We start from the raw sequence: 19769 nt of genomic DNA on the forward strand, positions 1-19769 counted from the left end.
AATTCTCCAAGCCAGACTTCAGCAATACGTGAACCGTGAACTTCCATATGTTCAAGCTGGTTTTAGAAAAGGCAGAGCAACCAGAGATCAAATTGCCAACACCCACTGGATCATCGAAAAAGCAAGAGAGTTCCAGAAAAACATCTATTTCTACTTTATTGACTATGCCAAAGCCTTTGACTGTGTGGATCACAATAAACTGTGGAAAATTCTGAAAGAGATGGGAATACCAGACCACCTAACCTACCTCTTGAGAAATCTGTATGTAGGTCAGGAAGCAACAGTTAGAACTGGACATGGAACAACAGACTGGTTCCAAATAGGAAAAGGAATACATCAAGGCTGTATATTGTCACCCTGCTTATTTAACTTATATGCAGAGTACATCATGAGAAATGCTGGGCTGGATGAAGCACAAGCTAGAATCAAGATTGCCAGGAGAAATATCAATAACCTCAGATATGGAGATGATACCACCCTTATGGCAGAAAGTGAAGAAGAACTAAAGAGCCTCTTGATGAAAGTGAAAGAGGAGAGTGGAAAAGTTGGCTTAAAGCTCAACATTCAGAAAACTAAGATCATGGCATCCGAGCTATCACTTTATGGCAGATAGATGGGGAAACAATGGAAACAGTGGCTGACTTTATTTTTCTGGGCTCCAAAATCACTGCAGATGGTGATTGCAGCCATGAACTTAAAAGATGCTTACTCCTTGGAAGGAAAGTTATGACCAACCTAGGCAGCATGTTAAAAAGCAGAGACATTACTTTGCCAACAAAGGTCCGTATAGTCAAAGCTATGGTTTTTCCAGTGGTCATGTATGGATGTGAGAGTTGGACTGTAAAGAAAGCTGAGCACCAAAGAATTGATGCTTTTGAACTGTGGTGTTGGAGAAGACTCTTGAGAGTCCCTTGGACTGCAAGGAGATCCAACTAGTCCATCCTAAAGGAGATCAGTCCTAGGTGTTCATTGGAGGGACTGATGTTGAAGCTGAAACTCCAATTCTTTGGCCACCTGATGCGAAGAGCTGACTCACTGGTAAAGACCCTGATGCTGGGAAGGATTAAGGGCAGGAGGAGAAGGGGACGACAGGATGAGATGGCTGGATGGCATCGTCGACTCGATGGACATGGGTTTGGGTGGATTCTGGGAGTTGGTGATGGACAGAGAGGCCTGATGTGCTGCAGTTCATGGGGTTGCAAAGAGTTGGACACTACTGAGCGACTGAACTGAAGTGATTGAAGTATAATTAACATTAAAGAAATGACACACATTTGAAGTATTCAAAATGACAGGTTTTAATGTATACACATTCGTGAAGTTGTCACTACAATCAAGGTAATAAGCAGAGTCATCATCCCTAAAAGTTTTCTCCCACCCCTTTGTCATCTTCACACCTGCTTCTCCCCATCCCCCTAGACAACTGATCTGCTTTCTGTCCCAGTCCATTAGTTTACGTCTCCTAGAATGTCATTGTAAATGAAATCGTGCAGTAGGTGCTCTTTTGACTGACTTCTTTTTTTCAAAATTATTATTTGGAGACTCATTCATGTAGGTGTGTATCAGTAATTCATTCCTTGTTTTTGCTGTCTAGTTTGTATGGATACATCGCAGTTCATTTACTCAGTCACTTTTGATGTACATTTGGGTTGTTTCCATTACAAATAAAAATGCTATGAACATTTATGTACAAATATTTTTAGCCAATATGTTTGCATTTCTTTTGCATAAGTATCACCAAGTAGAATGCCTGAAGCTTATAATGAATATACATTTAAACTGTCAAACTTTTCAAAATAGTTTTGCCATAATATTTTCTCACAAGTAGTATATGAGAGCCTCAGTTCCTCCACATTCTTGACAACACTTGGTTTTGACTTTTTGAAAAATTATTTTTTTACCATTATTAAAGAAATATAATGGTATCTCATTGTGGTTTTAGTTTGAATTTCCCCAGTGACTAATGGTGTTAGGTTATCTCTTTGTGTGCATATTTGCTATTTGAATATCTTCTCTGATGAAATGTCTGCTTAAATTTTTTGGACTTATTGTTTCTGAACTGAGTTGTTGGTTTTCACATTACAGAGGTTTTATGTATTTGGGATACAAACCTTTATCTGAAACATAATGTGTAAATATTTTCTCCCAGTTGGTCACTTGCCTTTTCCATTCTCTTAATAATGTCTTTAAGAATGGAAACCTTTTTGATTTGACAAATTCCAGCTTTCAACTTTGTTGTTTTATGAATAATGCTTTTAGTGACATCAATTTGTAGTAATTTCTTAAATAATTGGTGGAATGTAATTCACTTGTGAGACTGTTTGAATTTGGAATTTTATTTTGGTAAAAGTTTAAAAATACAAATTTAATAACTTAAGCAATAATGGAGTTATTGAGGTTATCTGTATTTTTTTTTTGAATGAGCTTTGGAAGTTTGTGATATTTGAAGTAATATGCCCATTCTGTCTCTGTTGGCAAATTTATTGGCCTAAAATTGTGTATACATTCCTTCATCATCCTTTAATTATTTGCAAACTCTGTAATTACCTCTCTCTTTCCTGATAGTTGGCAGCTTGTGTCTTGTGTTTTTTTCTTCTGATAAGTATGGCTGAATATTTATCAATTTTATTGATCTCAAATAACCAGCATTTGGTTTCATTGATACTCCTGGTTTTTCTATCTTCTATTTGATTGATTTCTACTCTGATATGAATTATTGCTTCTCATTTGCTTACTTTGTATTTAACATGCTTTGTTTAGCTTCTTTAAGTGGAAGCAGAAGTCAGTGACTTGAGAATAATATAGGTGTGTAGTGCTGTTTTTAATATAGGGGTTAATGCTATTAAATTTCCCTTAAGCATTAACTTCATGTCATCTTGCAGATTCTTACATAGTTGTTGTCATTTTCATTTGGTTAAAAACACTTTCTAGTCTCTCTTTTTATTTCATCTTTAACTGATCAGTTGTTTGGAAGTGTGTTATTTAGATTACATATATTTGGAGATTTTTCAGAGATCCTTCTGTTACTGATTTATAACTTAATTCTACTGTGGTTAGAGAACACATTTTGTATATTATTTGTATATCATTTTAAACTTGTTGAGACTTATGACTCACTGTATAGTCTGTCTTAGTAAATGTCCTGTGTGCCTTTGAAAAGGGTGTGTATTCTGTTCTTATTGGGTAAAATATTCCAAATTTGTCAACTAGATCCTGTTGGATGATTATGATGTTCCAGTCTTTTATATCTATGGCTTCTAACAATTATTGGGAGAAGAGTGTTGACGTTTCCAACTACAATTTTGAGTTTTTCTGTTTCTCCTTGCAATACTATCAGCTTTTGTTTCATGTATTTTGAAGTTGTGTTATTAGGTACATAAATGTTTGGGATTCTTATATCTCTTTTGATGAATTGATTCATTTATCATTATGAAATGAACTTCTTTATCACTAGTAATAAATTTTGCTCTGAAAGCTCCTTTGTCTGGTGTTAATAGGGCCACATTGGCTTCCTTCTGACATATGTTAACACGGTCTATCTTTTCTCATCCTTTTGCTTTTTTAACCTATTTGTTGCTTTACATTGAAAGTGCATTTCTTATACACATCGTATAAGTGGATTTTGCATTTTTAATCTGTTGTAATAATATCTGCCTTTTAGTTGGAGTATTTATATCATTTACACTTAATGTGATTATTGATATGGTTAGATTTAAATCACTGTGATATTAATATCTGTTCTCTATCCTATATATTCTTCTTTCCTGATATTCTTTTGAGCTTTCTTTTGTATTACTGCATTTTTTATGATTCTATTTTACTACTTCTTGATGTTAACCATATTTCTTCATGTTATTATTTTAGTGGTTGCTTTAGTGTTTATAATGTACATCTTTGGCTTATCTTATTGTGGTTTTGATATGCCATCATCTGTTAGTTCTGTGTCAGTTTCAATTGATTGACTTATCTCTACCTTATAGTTATGTTTTCCTTCTTGTTTGTATGTATGCTGATTTTTGATTAATATCAGACATTGTGACTATTGGCTAGGGATTGGATATATTGGAATTCCTATAAATCTTGAGGTTTGTTCTGAGATATGGTCATTTTGCTTGAAAACATTCTGATTCTTTCAAATCTTTTTATGGTTTGTTAGTTGGGACTGGAGCAGTGCTCAGTCTATGACTGATTAATTTTGGTATTGAGGCAAGATCCTTATATGCATTCTATACAACCTTGAGGGTTTCCTGTCTGGGTGGGTGGAAACAGGAACATCTGTGTTCCTGTGTGCATGTCCAAAACTATTACCTCTAATTCCTCCGGGTAGTTTTTCCCTTGGCCTCAGGTAATTTCCTCATTAGTATCCTATGATCTAAAGATCTAAAGATCATGGGATACTAAGCTGAAACCTTGAGAGATCTTCCCTGCTGCACCACACATGGCCTTAAAGCTCTCAGTGCAGTAAACTTAGGGAGAATAGGACTTGTCCTTTATTTCTCTGCTCTTATGTGTCCCTTTCCTTCATTGCTTAACCTCTAGTGTCTTGCAAACTGTTGTTTCATTCAAATTTCTGTCCTTTTTGAGAGTTGTTTCAGATGGAGGATAAATCTGGTCATCTTGACCAGAAGCACCAACATTGTGTCACTTTTGTATACTGTTATATTAACTGTGTGATCAGCAAAACAGGTCTCAGAATAGAGGAATAAGGGAGAAAAAAATAGCTTCAAGAAAATTGTAAATAAAGAAAAATTCTTTATTTTTTACCAAGTAACTGCTTATGAAAGTACCCCAAATACTTAAATTTCTTAGGCAATTATAATAATTATAATAAAGTATAATTATATAATATAATGAATGTTATATTTTAACAATATAATTATATAAACATTATAATTTAATATTTTAATGATATAAATTATTTTAATATAATATGTAATAAATACTACAATATAATTAATTAAGTGAATTGAAGATGGTCAAAGTAAAAAATGAAATAATAGGATAAAATGAGTAAGTTAGAAGATCATAGGATCTAAAAGTCTATACTGACTGGCAAATAAGTAAATGCATTGAAATTTGGACAATTTTGAGGGAAGGATTGTATTTTAAATGTCTTTTTGTTGTCTTATGAAGGGAACTTAGGTCAAATTCCACCATGAGATTGCTGGTCTTTAGGGAGATGTGTTGAGTCAACATAAGGGGTGTAGTGGTGGGAGGGAGGCAGAGATTCTCAGTGAGGAGTAGAAATCAGTGAGTAGCAAGGGTGTTTTGCTGCCCTTTGCTCCAAATTGTTAAGCTTAATATATAGGAATATTTAGTGGCTTCTGATTTTATTCAAGCCTCACAATTATATTTCCTCTATGTCCTAGTACATTAAACTCTTAGTGGGATTTTTGAGATATTTGGAATCAAAGTGAGAATGAGAAAAAACTGAGGCTGTGAAGGATTTGGTTGCTCCTTATTACCTCCAAGAGGAACTTAGAGAGTCCTTCAGTCCTTGGGAGACTTTGTTAGAAGGTGGTGACCTCTTCTCTCAACCTTCTCTTTTACCTCTCTTTTCTGCTGAAAGAGAGAGTGAATAATACTCCTGAATCCACCAGGCATCATCTCAAACTGCTGTGGTGAAACAGAGTGATCCCTCTGTTAAGAACAGAGTTTAAACCAGCTCTGTAAAGGCACCAGAAAAAACACATATCCTTCAAGATGGTGGGAGGTGTTTGAGAAGATCTCACCTGCCAGTTCTAGAGATCTTTTCATGTTTTAAAGTTATTTTTCATTTGCCTAGCAGAATAGTAATAACCTCATTAGCTTTTGATGAAGTACCCCTCTTCAGGCTTATTCTTCATATTTTGTCAGAAATTATTTTGTATTATGTTTAAATCTCTGATTTGGATTAATTATTAAGGTTTCCCATGTGACAGTGCCTGGAATTTTCTTGAGAATGATAAGGGTTATATTCTTGACCAAACTGACAGTCTCTGCCTATTCAATAATACCTAATCATACTTTCTAGAGAAATTGGAATGTGGAACAGCAGCTTGGGAGGGTTGTGTGTGTGTATCAAAAGGTAATAGTAAAATACATTTCAGAATCTTTAAATATACAGTGAATTCTGACCCATGAAAAACTTTGAAAAATTTGTTTTAACAGATCCAATCAAAATTTTGGCACAAGAGAGGGAAAAAGTACTTTGTTTACCAAGTCCCCAGACATTTCTTGAGGAGTTGTTACCTGTTGGTCTTTGTTCTCTGCCCTCAAGAACCTTGAGTAAGCTATTACAGGATATTTTCTGTTCTGCGCTCACAACTGGATTTTCATAAAATAATATTCCTCTTTTATTTCATTTCAGAAAAATTAATATGGCCAGTTGGGAAGGATGTATGCTTACACTTTGGTACTCAGTGACTTGAAGATTTCTATAATTTTATAGCTTTACGTTACAACTTCTACAGAAGGTTGTTCATAAATATTAAGTCAATTAAAGGCCAGTCTATAAAATTTTTATATCATTGTTGTCATTCATATGCAATATTGGAGAGAACACATTTTCATACCTTCTGATCTTATAATTCTAAACTTTCAATTTCCTTTATAAAGTGGCTACTTGATAGCACAGTTTCCACCCGTATTGCCAAGCTCTGTATAACCATGACTATTTTGATTTTTTTCCCATCTTGGGAATTTGCAAGGTTTACTTGTGTGATGAAGTTGAAGGCAGATGCTTTAACTGTGCCTGTTGACTGAACCAGACTTGACATTTACTTCTGTTCAGGAGAAATAATTTAGCTGCCAAGCCAATATCTCTGCACAGTAAGAAGCATATATCATGGAAATGAAATAAAATCATTCCTGGAATGATTTTTTGAATGTGAACATAGATAATGGAAACCGATCCTTCTTGAGGTAATCAGCAAAGGTCAGCCATCAAGCTGCTTCTCAGCCCTGGGAGAAAAACACCCACTCTGAACACAGAGTGTGAGGGGGCTGTGATGCTGGGCTCATTTCCTCCATGTGGTACCCCATCTCCACCTTCCCTCCATGTGAAGTCCCGTTCACAACTCTAGGAGCCAATCCTGGAGACATCACACAGCTTATTACACCAGCATACAGTGTTGGGAAAGCAAGCTGACCTTTTGTCATTTTTAACAACTTCTTTCATATTTCATGAGTTTCTGTGCCCTTAGCTCTCTCTGCGCCTTTCTTCTATGGATGCAGCATTATCTCATGTGCCTCTAGGTGGGTGGTTGCCAGGACCACATTTTCTCCTTTATCTTTTTTTCATAGCTTTGGTCTTAAGCTTCATATAGTTGGAAAACTCCTCACTCATAAACTCATCCACTGAGGTACTCATTTTTATCCCAAAGCAGATCTTTCTCTGGATTCCCCAGTGTCTTCCAGTTACACTACTTACTTGCTTCCCATAAGGCATGAAGCCTTGACATAATCTCCAATTTATTCCTTTTCTTTCACCCTCTGTACCAAGTGAACTGCCTTAATTCTTTTCCAGCATCACCAGTCTACAGCCTTTCCTTTCTGCTCCCAGTGGCATCAGCTCTCAGCGCTTTCTTATCACCCTGGACCTCGTCTCCACATTGTCTACACTGAGGGTTGCAACTCCAGTAGTCATGCCTCTGGCTGCCCCCCTTTGAAATGATGCTTCATCTGGGTTCTCTAGTTACTGAAGCCACCCATTGTCTGTTGGAAGGTCCTTTTTCAATTCCCCCTTTCCTTTATACTTAGCTTACTAGGGCCCCCCACATAGCCTGGTTGTTCATTTGTCAAAGAGGGAGATTCAGACTCCAGTCTTCACATAGTTTGTGTGTGTGCTCAGTCCTGTCCGACTTTTTGTGACCCTATGGACTGTAGTCCACCAGCCTCCTCTGTCTAGGGGATTTCCGAGGCAAGAATGCTGGAGTGGGTTGCCATTTCCTCCTCTAGGGGATCTTCCTAACCCAGGGATTAAACCTGCATCTCCTGTGTCTACTGCATTGGCAGGCAGATTCTTGACCACTGCACCATTTGGGAAGCCCTCTTCACATAATTGCTTCATTTTAAATGTCGCCTTGAAGCTGTCGCTTTTTTAGTAACTTTCAGTAATTCCTCATTGTCTACAATGTAAAGTTCAAATTCTTTAGCCTGAGATTTAAAGCCCTCAAATTATCTGGCCTTAGTGCTACTCTCTAAATTTATCTTCTGCTGCTATTCAACTAAGTCTTCTGGTCTGAAAAACCTTGTCTCCCAGGCATCAAATGTGAATTCAGCCTTTAGATCTTGTTCTAGGGATCTGCTCCCTATACCACCACCTCATTCCTTTTTACTTGACTGAGTCTTACCTCTCCTTCAAGACTTACATCAGGCCTTCAGTTCTCAGTGAAACTTGTTTCATTTACCCAAATGCATAGTAATCTGCCTATTGTACTTTTCTGTCCCACTTATAATGTGAATCGCTCATGTTGGCTCTTATTCTCTGTTACCTTTCATTCTTATTTGCTTTTTGTGCTGTTTGTTTAGTCTCCTTGTCCTCTGTATTGCAAGGATCTGGCCTGGTTCTGTGCCTCAGAAATGGTGTGTGGCTGCTGATAATGATGTTGGCTTAAATAGTTCCTGTGCCAGATGTCAAGGACAGTGTAGGTGCCCACATGACATTTTTGGACAAAGTAGAAAGTGGCACCATTATCATTCTCACTATCTTAAGGGACTCTTCTTTGAGAAACCTCAAGGAATTTTATAAGCAGCACTAGGAGACAAAGTGACTGGCAGTGTGTTAATGTATGTTGGGGATGAAATACTCACATGCAAACAAGCATGGATGGAGACCCAGCAGGGTTGAGTCTGGAACCAGTGTAGACATTCTTTTATTCCCTGGCCTTGATCTGCCTTGGCATCTGGCCAAATAACTCCTTATCTCTGGGAACATCCGCTTGATTTATTTGTCTGCTTGATTTCCAGGTTTTTTGCCTGCTCCAGAGACTGCCCATCAGTACAATGACCCCTTTTATTTTCTGGCTGCTGAGTGCTGCACACGGCTTCCGATCCAAGCTCCAGACTCTGCCCCTTTATCTACTGCCCACCCTCCTGCCACCAGCTTTAACCAGTATATCCTCAACTTTATAATTTCCAGTCACTGAACACTCTGAGACTGCTACTCGCAGACCCATTATAGAGAGTCTTTTGTGATTCACAATTTGTAAAATTTGAACTGTTTCTTAGATGCTTGGTATATTCTTACTGTGGCTTTTCTGTGCCTTCACATAGCCTCTTGTACTGTGACATTAAAAAAAAGTCTACTAATGTGAATCTTATCTACTCCCAGTATTGGTGATGGGTCAGAAACTGAATCATCAGCTTTGATGTAAGTGCATCTTTGAGGATTAGCTGATAGCATCTGTGAAATTCCCACAGTAGCCTTCTTGCTTAATACTTGTAGCAGTATGGAGCCAGATTTCCAATATTATCAGGTGCCCTTTTGAGTCCAGTAGATAGTATCGTAATATCAGTGCAGTTTCCTTCACTTACCTTGAGTATGAAATGCAGGACATCAGGTTTGCTGCATCCAGTTCACTTGGTCTGAAATAAAAGCATCAGAAAGAGTTGTATTGTATCTAACTGATTCAGGAAGAACTCGGTGATGCTAATGATAGGGATGGATGATGTGCTCAGTGTTCTGAAAGCGTTCATGATCCCTGGAAAGCTCTCAGGTGATGAAGTCCCTCCTCTTGAATCTTGTCCTCATGTAGTCAGATTTGGCCAGTGCTTGAGGCCCATGAGCATCAACAAGGAGCAATATTCATGGCAAAGCCTTCCTCTGCTCCCCTGTACAATCTTGCCACTGAGCATTAAGAAAAATTAAACATGAGTCAACTGGATATCCACATGCAGAAGCATGAAGTTGAGCCCCTACTTCACATATATGCAAAATTGATTCAAAATAGACCAGAGACCTAAATGTGAGAGCTAAAACTATACAACTCTTAGGAGAAAGTAGAGTTGTAAACCTTTGTGACCTTGGATTGGGCAGTGGTTTCTTAGGTTCACAAAAAGCACTAGCAGCTAATGAGAAAAATAAATGAATTGAGCGTCATTAAAATTTAAAACTTCTGTACTTCAAAAGGCATCATTAAGAAAGTAAAAAGGCAACCCACAGAATGGGATTAAATATTTACAAGAAATGTATCTGGTAAGGGCTTCCTAGGTGGTACAATGGTAAAGAATCCATCTGCCAGTGCAGAAGGTGCAGAAGACGTGGGTTCGACCGCTGGGTCGGGAAGATCCCCTGGAGGAGGAAATGGCAACCCACTCCAGTACTCTTGCCTTTAGAATCCCATGGACAGAGGAGCCTGACAGGCTACAGTCCGTCGGGTCACAAGAGACTGGTCATGACTGAGCAATGGCGCATATAGTTCAGTTCAGTCCCTCAGTCATGTCCGACTCTGCGACCCCATGGACTGCAGCACTCCAGGCTTCCCTGTCCATCACCAACTCCCAGAGCTTACTCAGACTCATGTCCATTGAGTCGGTGATGCCATCCAACCATCTCTTCCTCTGTCTCCCCTTCTCCCACCCTCAATCTTTCCCAGCATGAGGGTCTTTTCAAATGAGTCAGTTCTTCACATCAGGGGGCCAAAGTATTGGAGTTTCCGCTTCAATATCAATCCTTCCAATGAATATTCAGACTGATTTCCTTTAGGATGGACTGGTTGGATCTCCTTGCTGCCCAAGGGACTCTCAAGAGTCTTCTCCAACACCATAGTTCAAAAGCATTAATTCTTCCGCACTCAGCTTTCTTTATCATCCAACTCTCACATCCATACATGACTACTGGAAAAACCATAGCTTTGATTAGATGGACCTTTGTTGGCAAAGTAATCTCTGGTTTTTCATATACTGTCTAGGTTAGTCCTAATTTTTCTTCCAAGGAGCAAGCGTCTTTTAATTCATGGCTGCAATCACCATCTGCAGTGATTTTGGAGCCCCCCAAAATAAAGTCTGTCTCTGTTTCCACTGTTGCCCCATCTATTTTCCATGAATTGATGGGACAAGATGCCATGATCTTAGTTTTCTGAATATTGAATTTTAAGCTAACTTTTTCACTCTCCTCTTTCACTTTCATCAAGAGGCTCTTTAGTTCTTCACTTTCTGCCATAAGGGTGATGTCATCTCCATATCTGAGGTTATTGATATTTCTCCCAGCAATCTTGATTCCAGCTTGTGCTTCATATAGCCCAGCATTTCTCATGATGTCCTCTGCATATAAGTTAAGCAGGGTGACAATATACAGCCTTGACATACCCCTTTCCTAATTTGGAACTTGTCTATTGTTCCATGTCCAGTTCTAACTGTTGCTTCCTGACCTGCATACAGGTTTCTCAAGAGACAGGTCAGATGGTCTGATATTCCCATCTGTTTCAGAATTTTCCACAGTTTGTTGTGATCCACACAGTTAAATGCTTTGGCATAGTTAATAAAGCAGAAGTAGATGTTATTCTGGAATTCTCTTGCTTTTTCTATGATCCAACGGATGTTGACAATTTGATCTCTGGTTCCTCTGCCTTTTCTAAATCCAGCTTGAACATCTGGAATTTCATGGTTCATGTACTGCCTGGCTTGAAGAATTTTGAACATTACTTTGCTAGCGTGTGAGATGAGTGCAATTGTGCAATAGTTTGAGCAATATCCAGAATACATAAAAATTTTTTGCAACTCCACAATAAAAAAACAACCCAGTTTTAAAATGGGATAAGAATTTAAATAGGCATTTCTTGAAAGAAGACATATAGATGGTCAACAAGCACATGAAATGATGCTGAACATCATTATCCATCAGGGAAATTCAAATCAAAATTCCAGTGAGATACTACTTCACAGAAACTAGGATGGCTATAATGAAAAAGACAGATAGTAGTAATGGTTGACAGGGATATAGAGAAATTGGAATCTTTGTACACTGCTAATGAGAATGTAAAATGTATAACCACTTTGGAAAACAGTTTGGCAGTTCTTCAGCAATTTAGACATAGAATTACTATAAGTGAAAGTGTTAGTCGCTCAGTCATGTTCGATTCTTTGGAATTACCATATAACATAGCAATTCCACTTTAGATACATACAAATTCAAAGAGAATTCATTTTCAAGGGAATTGAAACCATACACTTACACAAAAACTTGTACATAAATGTTCATAGCAGCATAGTTAATAAAAGATAGAAATGGAAACAACCCAAATGTTCACCAACCGATGAGTGGATTAAAATGAATGTGGTATATCCATACAATGGGATATTGCTTATAAATAAAAAGGAATGACATTCTGATACATGCTATAACGTTGTTATTGTTCCATTGCTCTTTCATGTCTGACTGTTTATGACCTCATGTACTGCAGCACGCCAGGCTTCCCTCTCTTGCACTGTCTCCTGGAGTTTGCTCAAACTCATGTCCATTGAACCAATGATGCCATCCACGCATATCCTCTGTCACCTTCTTCTCCTCCTCTGCTGAGTCTTCCCAGCATCAGAGTCTTTTCCAATGAGTCAGCTCTCTGCTTCAGGTGGCCACAGTATTGGAGCTTCGTCATCAGTCCTTCCAGTGAATATTCAGGGTTCATTTCCTTTAGGATTGACTGGTTTGATCTACATTAACCTAAGTGAAAAAAGTGAGACACAAAAGGCCACATACTGTAACATTCCATTTATATGAAAGTAAACAGAAGCAGATTAGTGGTTTCCAGGGGTTAGAGGAGGGGAGATTCCTATATTTCAGTGAATACAAGATTTCTTTTGGAGGTAAGGAAAAGTCTATACAAGTACATATGTGGGGTTATATAAGTTTCTGAATATGCTAAAACCACTCAATTGTATACTTTAAAGGGGATATTTATAGTATGTAAATTTTATTTCAATAAAAAATTAAGACAGCCTTGATCTTAATTCTCTGATCAAAGAGCTATGCTTTTTGATCTGTGCCATCCCAAACCAGCCCCCACCAACCGTATCTGTGTCATGTCAAAATAATTTTCCTATTTAATTCTTAGAGGCACCTTGACAGTAGTTTCTTTGAAATCTACTTTTATTTATTTATTTCTTTTAGCACTCCACATTTTTAGCACAACACAACTGCCTCCATATTTTCAGGTCACAGATGCAGTGACTTCAGAAGCTGAAGTTCTCTTGTTCATGGCTTTGAAAGGAATATAGGCCTTTTAAACACAGGGACAAAACCAAGGTATCCCACTTTGGTAGATAACTCTATGCTTTGCAAACATTTCTCCTTTGTACTATTAAAAGTAACGTTTACTATTAAAAGTTAGTACTTTAACGTTTAATGTACTAACTGCATTTTAAAATATCAATAAGGTTTTTCTTAAAATCTCCTTCGTGTTTGAATGGGAGTGGAGCCACAGGGTTTATAGGTATATGCATGCTTCTCACCCTTTTATTGGGAGTAAGTCTGCATAACTCCAACTTTCTTCTACTTTAGTAGACATCGTAGACCCTGATGAAGTCACACTTTGGGCTTAATCGTCCTTGGATAATGAAACTTTGCAAGTAGCTAGGAAAGTCATGCTACCCTTATGGTGGGTGGATAGGCAAAGACAAGACAAGTGAACCAGAAAGGGAAATGGGGATAGTGATTCAGTCAAGGGAGTCATTTTCCTCTTGTTTTGCATAATGTCTAAGATAAGCAAGCATGCATGTTCAGGCATGTCCAACTCTTTGTGACCCTATGGACTGTAGGCCGTTGGGCGGCACTGTCCATGGAATTTCCCAGTCAAGAATACTGGAGTGGGTTGCCATTTCCTCTTCCAGGGGATCTTCCTGACCCAGGGATCAAACCCACATCTCCCACATTGTAGGCAGATTCTTTACCATTGAGCCACCTGAGGGCCAAGGGCAAATGGACAAACCTGAGTGGATTAAACTCTACTAGTGGTGGACTGGAAATTTCAGCACCCTGAGCCCTGGCAGATAATCTTCTCAAACTTCAAATAGTTTCCATTTTTATGCTTTATCAAGACCCGATTTTTATTTTCTGAAGAAACATTTCAACTCTGGTGCAATATGGCTTTGCTCTGCCAGCTTGCTCAGCCAAGTCGACAGGACCAGGTGGAGAGGAAGTTTCCAGGGTTTGCAGTGGGGAGTTGAGCCCTTGCCCAGGGAGATGTGGGCCCCATGTCACTTTAGGACTGGGCCAAGTCTGTGAGTGAGGGATCTGTGGTTTCATTGCCCCGTGTCTCTGGGATCCCCCGCCTGACATTTTAGTTTTAGATCTAGTGTAGATCCTACACTAGATCCCTTGTGTTGATCCTAGAGGGAGAGCAGTGAGTGGTCATGAAGAAAGATCTTTTAGTTCCCGGCCCAGGAATTAAACCTGGTTAACCTAGATGGAGGGGTTCCCTGGTGGCTCAGATGGTAAAGAATCTGCCTGGAATGTTGGAGACCTGGGTTCAATCCCTGGGTTGGGAAGATCACCTGGAGGAGGGCATGGCAACCCACTCCAGGATTCTTGCCTGGAGCATCCCCATGGACAGAGGAGCCTGGTGGACTGCAGTCCATGGGGTTGGAAAGAACTGAACACAACTGAGCGTCTAAGCACAGCACAACACAGCACAACGTGGCTGGAAACCAAGAATCCTAGCCACCAAACCTCCAGGGGCTAGAAGCTAGAAGCGAAGTGGCCCTGGCTCTTGCCCCTGTTTGAAAGCAAGAATGTTTCAAGGGGGCAAAAACTAAAAACAGGTACAAAGTTTATTATTAGAGACACAGTACAATGTATGGGAGGGCACACAGGAAAACAGTTTGTTTATCTAACTCAGAAGCAGGGCAGAGATACACACTCAAGGGAGAGTGTGGGCGTCTTCTCTCATGAGGAGGAGCGCAGTCAGACACTAGGCAGGCCACACACCTAGAGGAGTAGGGGCTTCCTGGGTGAGGAGGAGTGCAGTACAGAGGTGACATTAATCACTCATCAGGACAGCCCTTCTGGGTCTTGGTTTACCTTTGGCCAATTATCTTGTTTCTTTCTTCACACCTGACTGGTCCATGGATCCTCCCCAAGATGCATACACAACATTTTGCTAAGATGGATCCCACTGCAGAGGCCTAAGGGTGCATGACCACACTATTATGGGGTGGGGCCCCCTCCCTTTCTGACCCCCAAGAAGCCTTTCTTCCTGTGTGCAGACAGGGACATCTTCCTTGATCTCAGGATTGGGCCCCTTATCTTTCTGCTTTAGCAGAGCTCAGCTTTTACCACTAGGTTTGACCTTGGGGTGTCTGCATGAGGACAAAGCTTGAATTTTACTTCACTTGACAATACCAGGGGTCTGGCCAGAGGCCCACTGTCTCCTACCTCTGCTTTGGGTCCTTCACGTTTCGTATGCTGCAGTCTCCTTTGTCTGACACTCACCCTCTTACCCTCTCACTCATCTTTGCTCACCTTTGCCTGTCTCAGAGCACTTGACAAGCTTGGTCTGGAGATACCATCCCTGCTCTGTGGGACTGAGGCTTCATCCTTTACGATGGAGAGGCCCACGGGAATCTGGAAACAATGAAGCTTCTGTGTCTACACTCTCATATTTCTGAATCAGTCCTGCTCAGCCTTTAGTCAGAATTGTGATCACTGGCAGGGGTGGTGGGGTGACTAAAGCACAAGTTGCTGGACCCTATAATTTAATAATAATGCCATGTCCACCACAGCATAGGTAATTGAATTCTCAGTTTTCCTTTTACATCATGCCTTCTTTCTCCTCTTCCTATTCACTTCATCCTTCTTTCTTCCTCAAACATTTATTCCGTGCCAGCTCTGTACCTGACACTGAACTAGAAAGTTTGCAGTCAAGTCAGACATGAAAAGAAGGCACTGACAGGCAACAGGGGCTGTGGTGGAAGTGTGTGGGGCAGTAGCAAGGGCATGAGCTTTGCAGGAGGGGTGGAGGGACAGCAGCAAATGTCTCCCAGAGCCCACATGCAATTTAGAGCCTAATTAGAAGGAAAGAAATTATAGTAGCATTAATTCTACAATGTGGTTTTTTCCCCCTTCTTTGCTGAGTAGTTTAATTTGCATCCATGAATAAAAGAATTAGGGGCTGGTAAGACTTTGAACAAAAGTAAGAAATGCAATGCACTGTATTTGTAATTTTAAGGAAAATACTATATATTTCATCTTGTAGACATAGTTATATGCTAATTTTGTCAGAGGATGGAATTGTAGAAGTATTTTAGGGAAGTTGAACGTCTCTATCACAGGGTTGTATGCACAGATAGCTTTTGCATCAGCTGAGACATATGGACCCTAAGGCTGGCCCAGGAGAGACCCAGAGGCAGGGACACAGTTGAAGAACACTCCTAAGGGGAAGGTCTTTGCCACAGAAGGTGCCACCTTCTAGCCCGATGTTCCGGAATGGCTAGAGCTGGAAACAGTTGTGTGGTACTCATACCACTTCAAGCTGTTTTGAATACAGAATTGTCATGGTAATGATACTTTTAGTTAGAAGAAAACCAAGTGGACTCTCTCAAGTAGCCAAAACCTACTTAAGTGCCCTTGAAAAGAAATGAAAGAGTGTGAGGCTTATGTTTTACTGTCAGAGATAATCTTCAAATCTTCTATTTTAGAAAATCAACTTAGAGCATTCATAAATCTGCATTCTCTGTTTTTTGAAATGGAAAACATATTATAATAAGTCAGAAAAATAAAGGTAAAGCCATCTGCTATGTAAGTGCCAGGCACTGAATTAAGTACTTTACAAATATTAGATTCATTTTATCTTCACAGTCATTCAATGATATGTACCCATTTTATAGATGAGAAACATGAGCCTTAGAGGGGTTTGTCACTTGTCCAGAGCTTTTATGTACCATTTGGGTGCTAAGTGACGAAACAAGGATTTGAACCCAGTTTCTATCTGCACACGTGACTTAACAATTATGATATGCTGTGGATAATCCATAGCAGATTATCAAGTTGCAGATCAACTTCTTGCCCAGAGCCTATGGCTGGTCATCTGACAAGGCAGGCCTATAGCTTTTGCTTGCATCTTATTAGTGAGATGCGCTAGAATTCCTGGCTGCAGGTATAAGTATCTCCTCTTGGATTTTGTGGGGACCTTTGGGCCTTGCAGATGCCCATGGAAGTCTAAACCCTAGGGTGACCTCTCCATGCCAGGTGGGACCCCGATTTACAGGGGTGGGGGCATATTGCCAGCCCATGTTTCCTTTCCATCTCTTTGCCTGAGATGAAGATGGACTTCCTGGGGGCCTCAGAAAGATGCTCTAGGCTCTTAAACAGAGGGGCTTTGCCTCAAGCAGTCCTGGGGTGTCTAGTCATGTTTTCTTCTTCAGATGCTTCAAGAAAGATCCATTTCAGGAAGAAAAGCACACTTCTCTGACCCAAGGGGGATTTAAAATAATACCTGAATTTCTTACTCTGAAACCTTGAGCCTTTTACCTTGCTTGGTAATTTTGTTTCTAGTATATTCTGTGTGTTCTGTGTGGGAATATTGCCAGGGAGTGCTAGATCACCAGCCTCACCCTCCTGTACCCTATGTGGTCCAGACATCTGAGTGAGTGAGGCCACATGGCCCAGGCCTTTGTGGAGCTTAGTGGGGCTACAGTTGTGCTTAGTGGGGCTACAAAGACGACCAGTGGGGCTTTTTCTCTAAACTAGCCTTATTTATATCTACTCTGTGCTCATCTTAGGTTTCACCTCAATTATTTTAGTAATTCATAAAAAAGAAAAATTTTTGTTTCCTAGAGTCCTTGGGAAATTGTACATGGAAATTCCTAGCTATGGCATGCATTTTCTTTCAGTTTATTATTACTGTCTACTGAAAAAATACAGTGAATCTGTACCATTGCTAGTAATAATTCAAAAAATAATATGAATAAGATGTGCTTCTATTGATTCTAGAAAGCTAGAGAATATGGATTTTTGGCTAAATGGTTATGAAGTGTTTCTTTCTCTATCAGAGAGACACACATATACTCTATTTCCTGGAAATGTTAAAGCAATATAGTAAAACATGTCCAATACTGATACTGCTGCTGCTGCTACTAAGTCTATATATTAAAATAATGTTTCAGAAACTATTTTAAAATATAAATGTGTGTAAATTGTTACATATGTTTATATAATACATATATGGCATGTGCATTGTATGTATGAGGCACATATACATTATCTGTAATAATCCTAGTACTAAGTGCTGGTGATATCTCCATTTTACAGATGAGGAAACTGAGGCATAGAGAGATTGGGTAACTTATGCAAGCTCACACACATAACTGTCAAGTGATGGGCCAGTCTGTGTGCTTAACCACGAGACTCTACTGCCCCCACGAGTAGATGTTTCCTGGGTGATGCAGGAGGCACTTTGGATTTGAGGGGTAACTCAGAACTGACCATTAAGAACCTCAGGTAGGAGTTTGACTTGGTGGCAAAAGCACTGGACCAGGGCTCAGACCAACATCATTTTAGCCTTGGTTCTTTCATTTATGAGTCGCATATGTTTGGGCATGTCTCCTCCTGACTCTCACTTTCCTCATCTGTAAAATGGAGATGGTGATAATATGCCCAGATGCTTCATAGAAGGGTTGTGAAGACAGTTGACGTAATGGATGTGAAAGACATCTGCAAACACTTGACATGCTCCATAAATATTCAGAAAGGATTTTTCAGGTGTTCACAACTCATTTGGCAATTCTAAACTAAAACTTGATCATTCTTAGCCCAGTACCCTTTTCACTTATCTGTGCTGTATCGGCGTATCTTTGAACAAATTCACGCACTGCTCTGTATTAATTCCTTTTCTGGAGAAATGGGGGATGTTATGCTCCCCCTTGGAATATCATCCTCTCATTACTATCGTAGAGAATGTTTTCTCCACTCAGCAGTCATCTCTTTTTCCTTCAGATTTGGGAAGTGTTCGTTTTCTTTTGTCCCTCTTGCCTAGGAGACTAGAACACTGTGTACGAATGAAAATTTCCTTTAACCGAGAAAAATCAGATTTGCTCAGAATGGAAGGAAGGTCTCATTTGAATTGGAGAACATCCAGTTTTGCAGATAGAAAAGCTGAGGGTCAGCCTGAGGGGACCTACCTCACACCACCCAGCAACACGGGGGCAAAGTGGCCGAAACCAAGTGTCCAGACTTCCAGGCCAGGCCCAGTTCTACTTCATGACGCTGCTGCTTGCACTGAGAAGCTGTGGATGTTTGGGGTTTATTTATTTCGGACGTTTGTTTTATTCCTGATAGATCTTCTGCAAGGAACGCCTTCTGTCTCTAAGTGTTTGTACTTCGTTACTTCCAGACGGAGACTGCATAAGCTGGGTGTGTCGAAGATCACCCAAGTGGATTTCCTGCCCAGGGAGGTAGTGTCCTACTCCAAGGAGACCCAGACCCCACTGGCCACACATCAGTCTGAAGGTAAGTGATGTCTTTTGTTTACTTTCCCTGTGATCTCTGGGGAAATGGCCAGGGAGGCCCATCCTTCTTGTTGATCTGGTATCTTACCATAAGACATCTTCACAGGACACAAATATAATGACACACCAAAAGCTGAAGTCTCTTTGGGCTCTGGTTTTGGAAACGACGGAGAGGAAACCCAGTGGTACTCCTCCAGGGGGATCGTGAACTTTCAAATGGGTCACTTAGAGCGACTTCACTTTCACTTTTCACTTTCATGCACTGGAGAAGGAAATGGCAACCCACTCCAGTGTTCTTGCCTGGAGAATCCCAGGGATGGGGGAGCCTGGTGGGCTGCTGTCTGTGGGGT

General features: G+C 39.9%; 1 protein-coding gene across 8 annotated transcripts in view; it reads left to right on the plus strand.

Annotated features, from left to right (window-relative positions):
* The window catches only part of DYNC1I1 (dynein cytoplasmic 1 intermediate chain 1), a 402307-nt gene that overhangs the window by 99003 nt on the left and 283535 nt on the right, over nt 1–19769 (plus strand). For all 8 annotated transcript variants that reach the window (XM_081531541.1, XM_081531539.1, XM_081531543.1 and 5 more), the window contains one exon: nt 19305–19420. In XM_081531541.1, the coding sequence (XP_081387667.1) occupies nt 19305–19420 (116 nt within the window). The remainder of the gene's footprint in view (nt 1–19304; nt 19421–19769) is intronic.

Source organism: Giraffa tippelskirchi, chromosome 10, assembly GCF_054371585.1.
Source record: "Giraffa tippelskirchi isolate mGirTip1 chromosome 10, T2T-mGirTip1v1.2.pri, whole genome shotgun sequence".
Classification (NCBI taxonomy): Eukaryota; Metazoa; Chordata; class Mammalia; order Artiodactyla; family Giraffidae; genus Giraffa; species Giraffa tippelskirchi.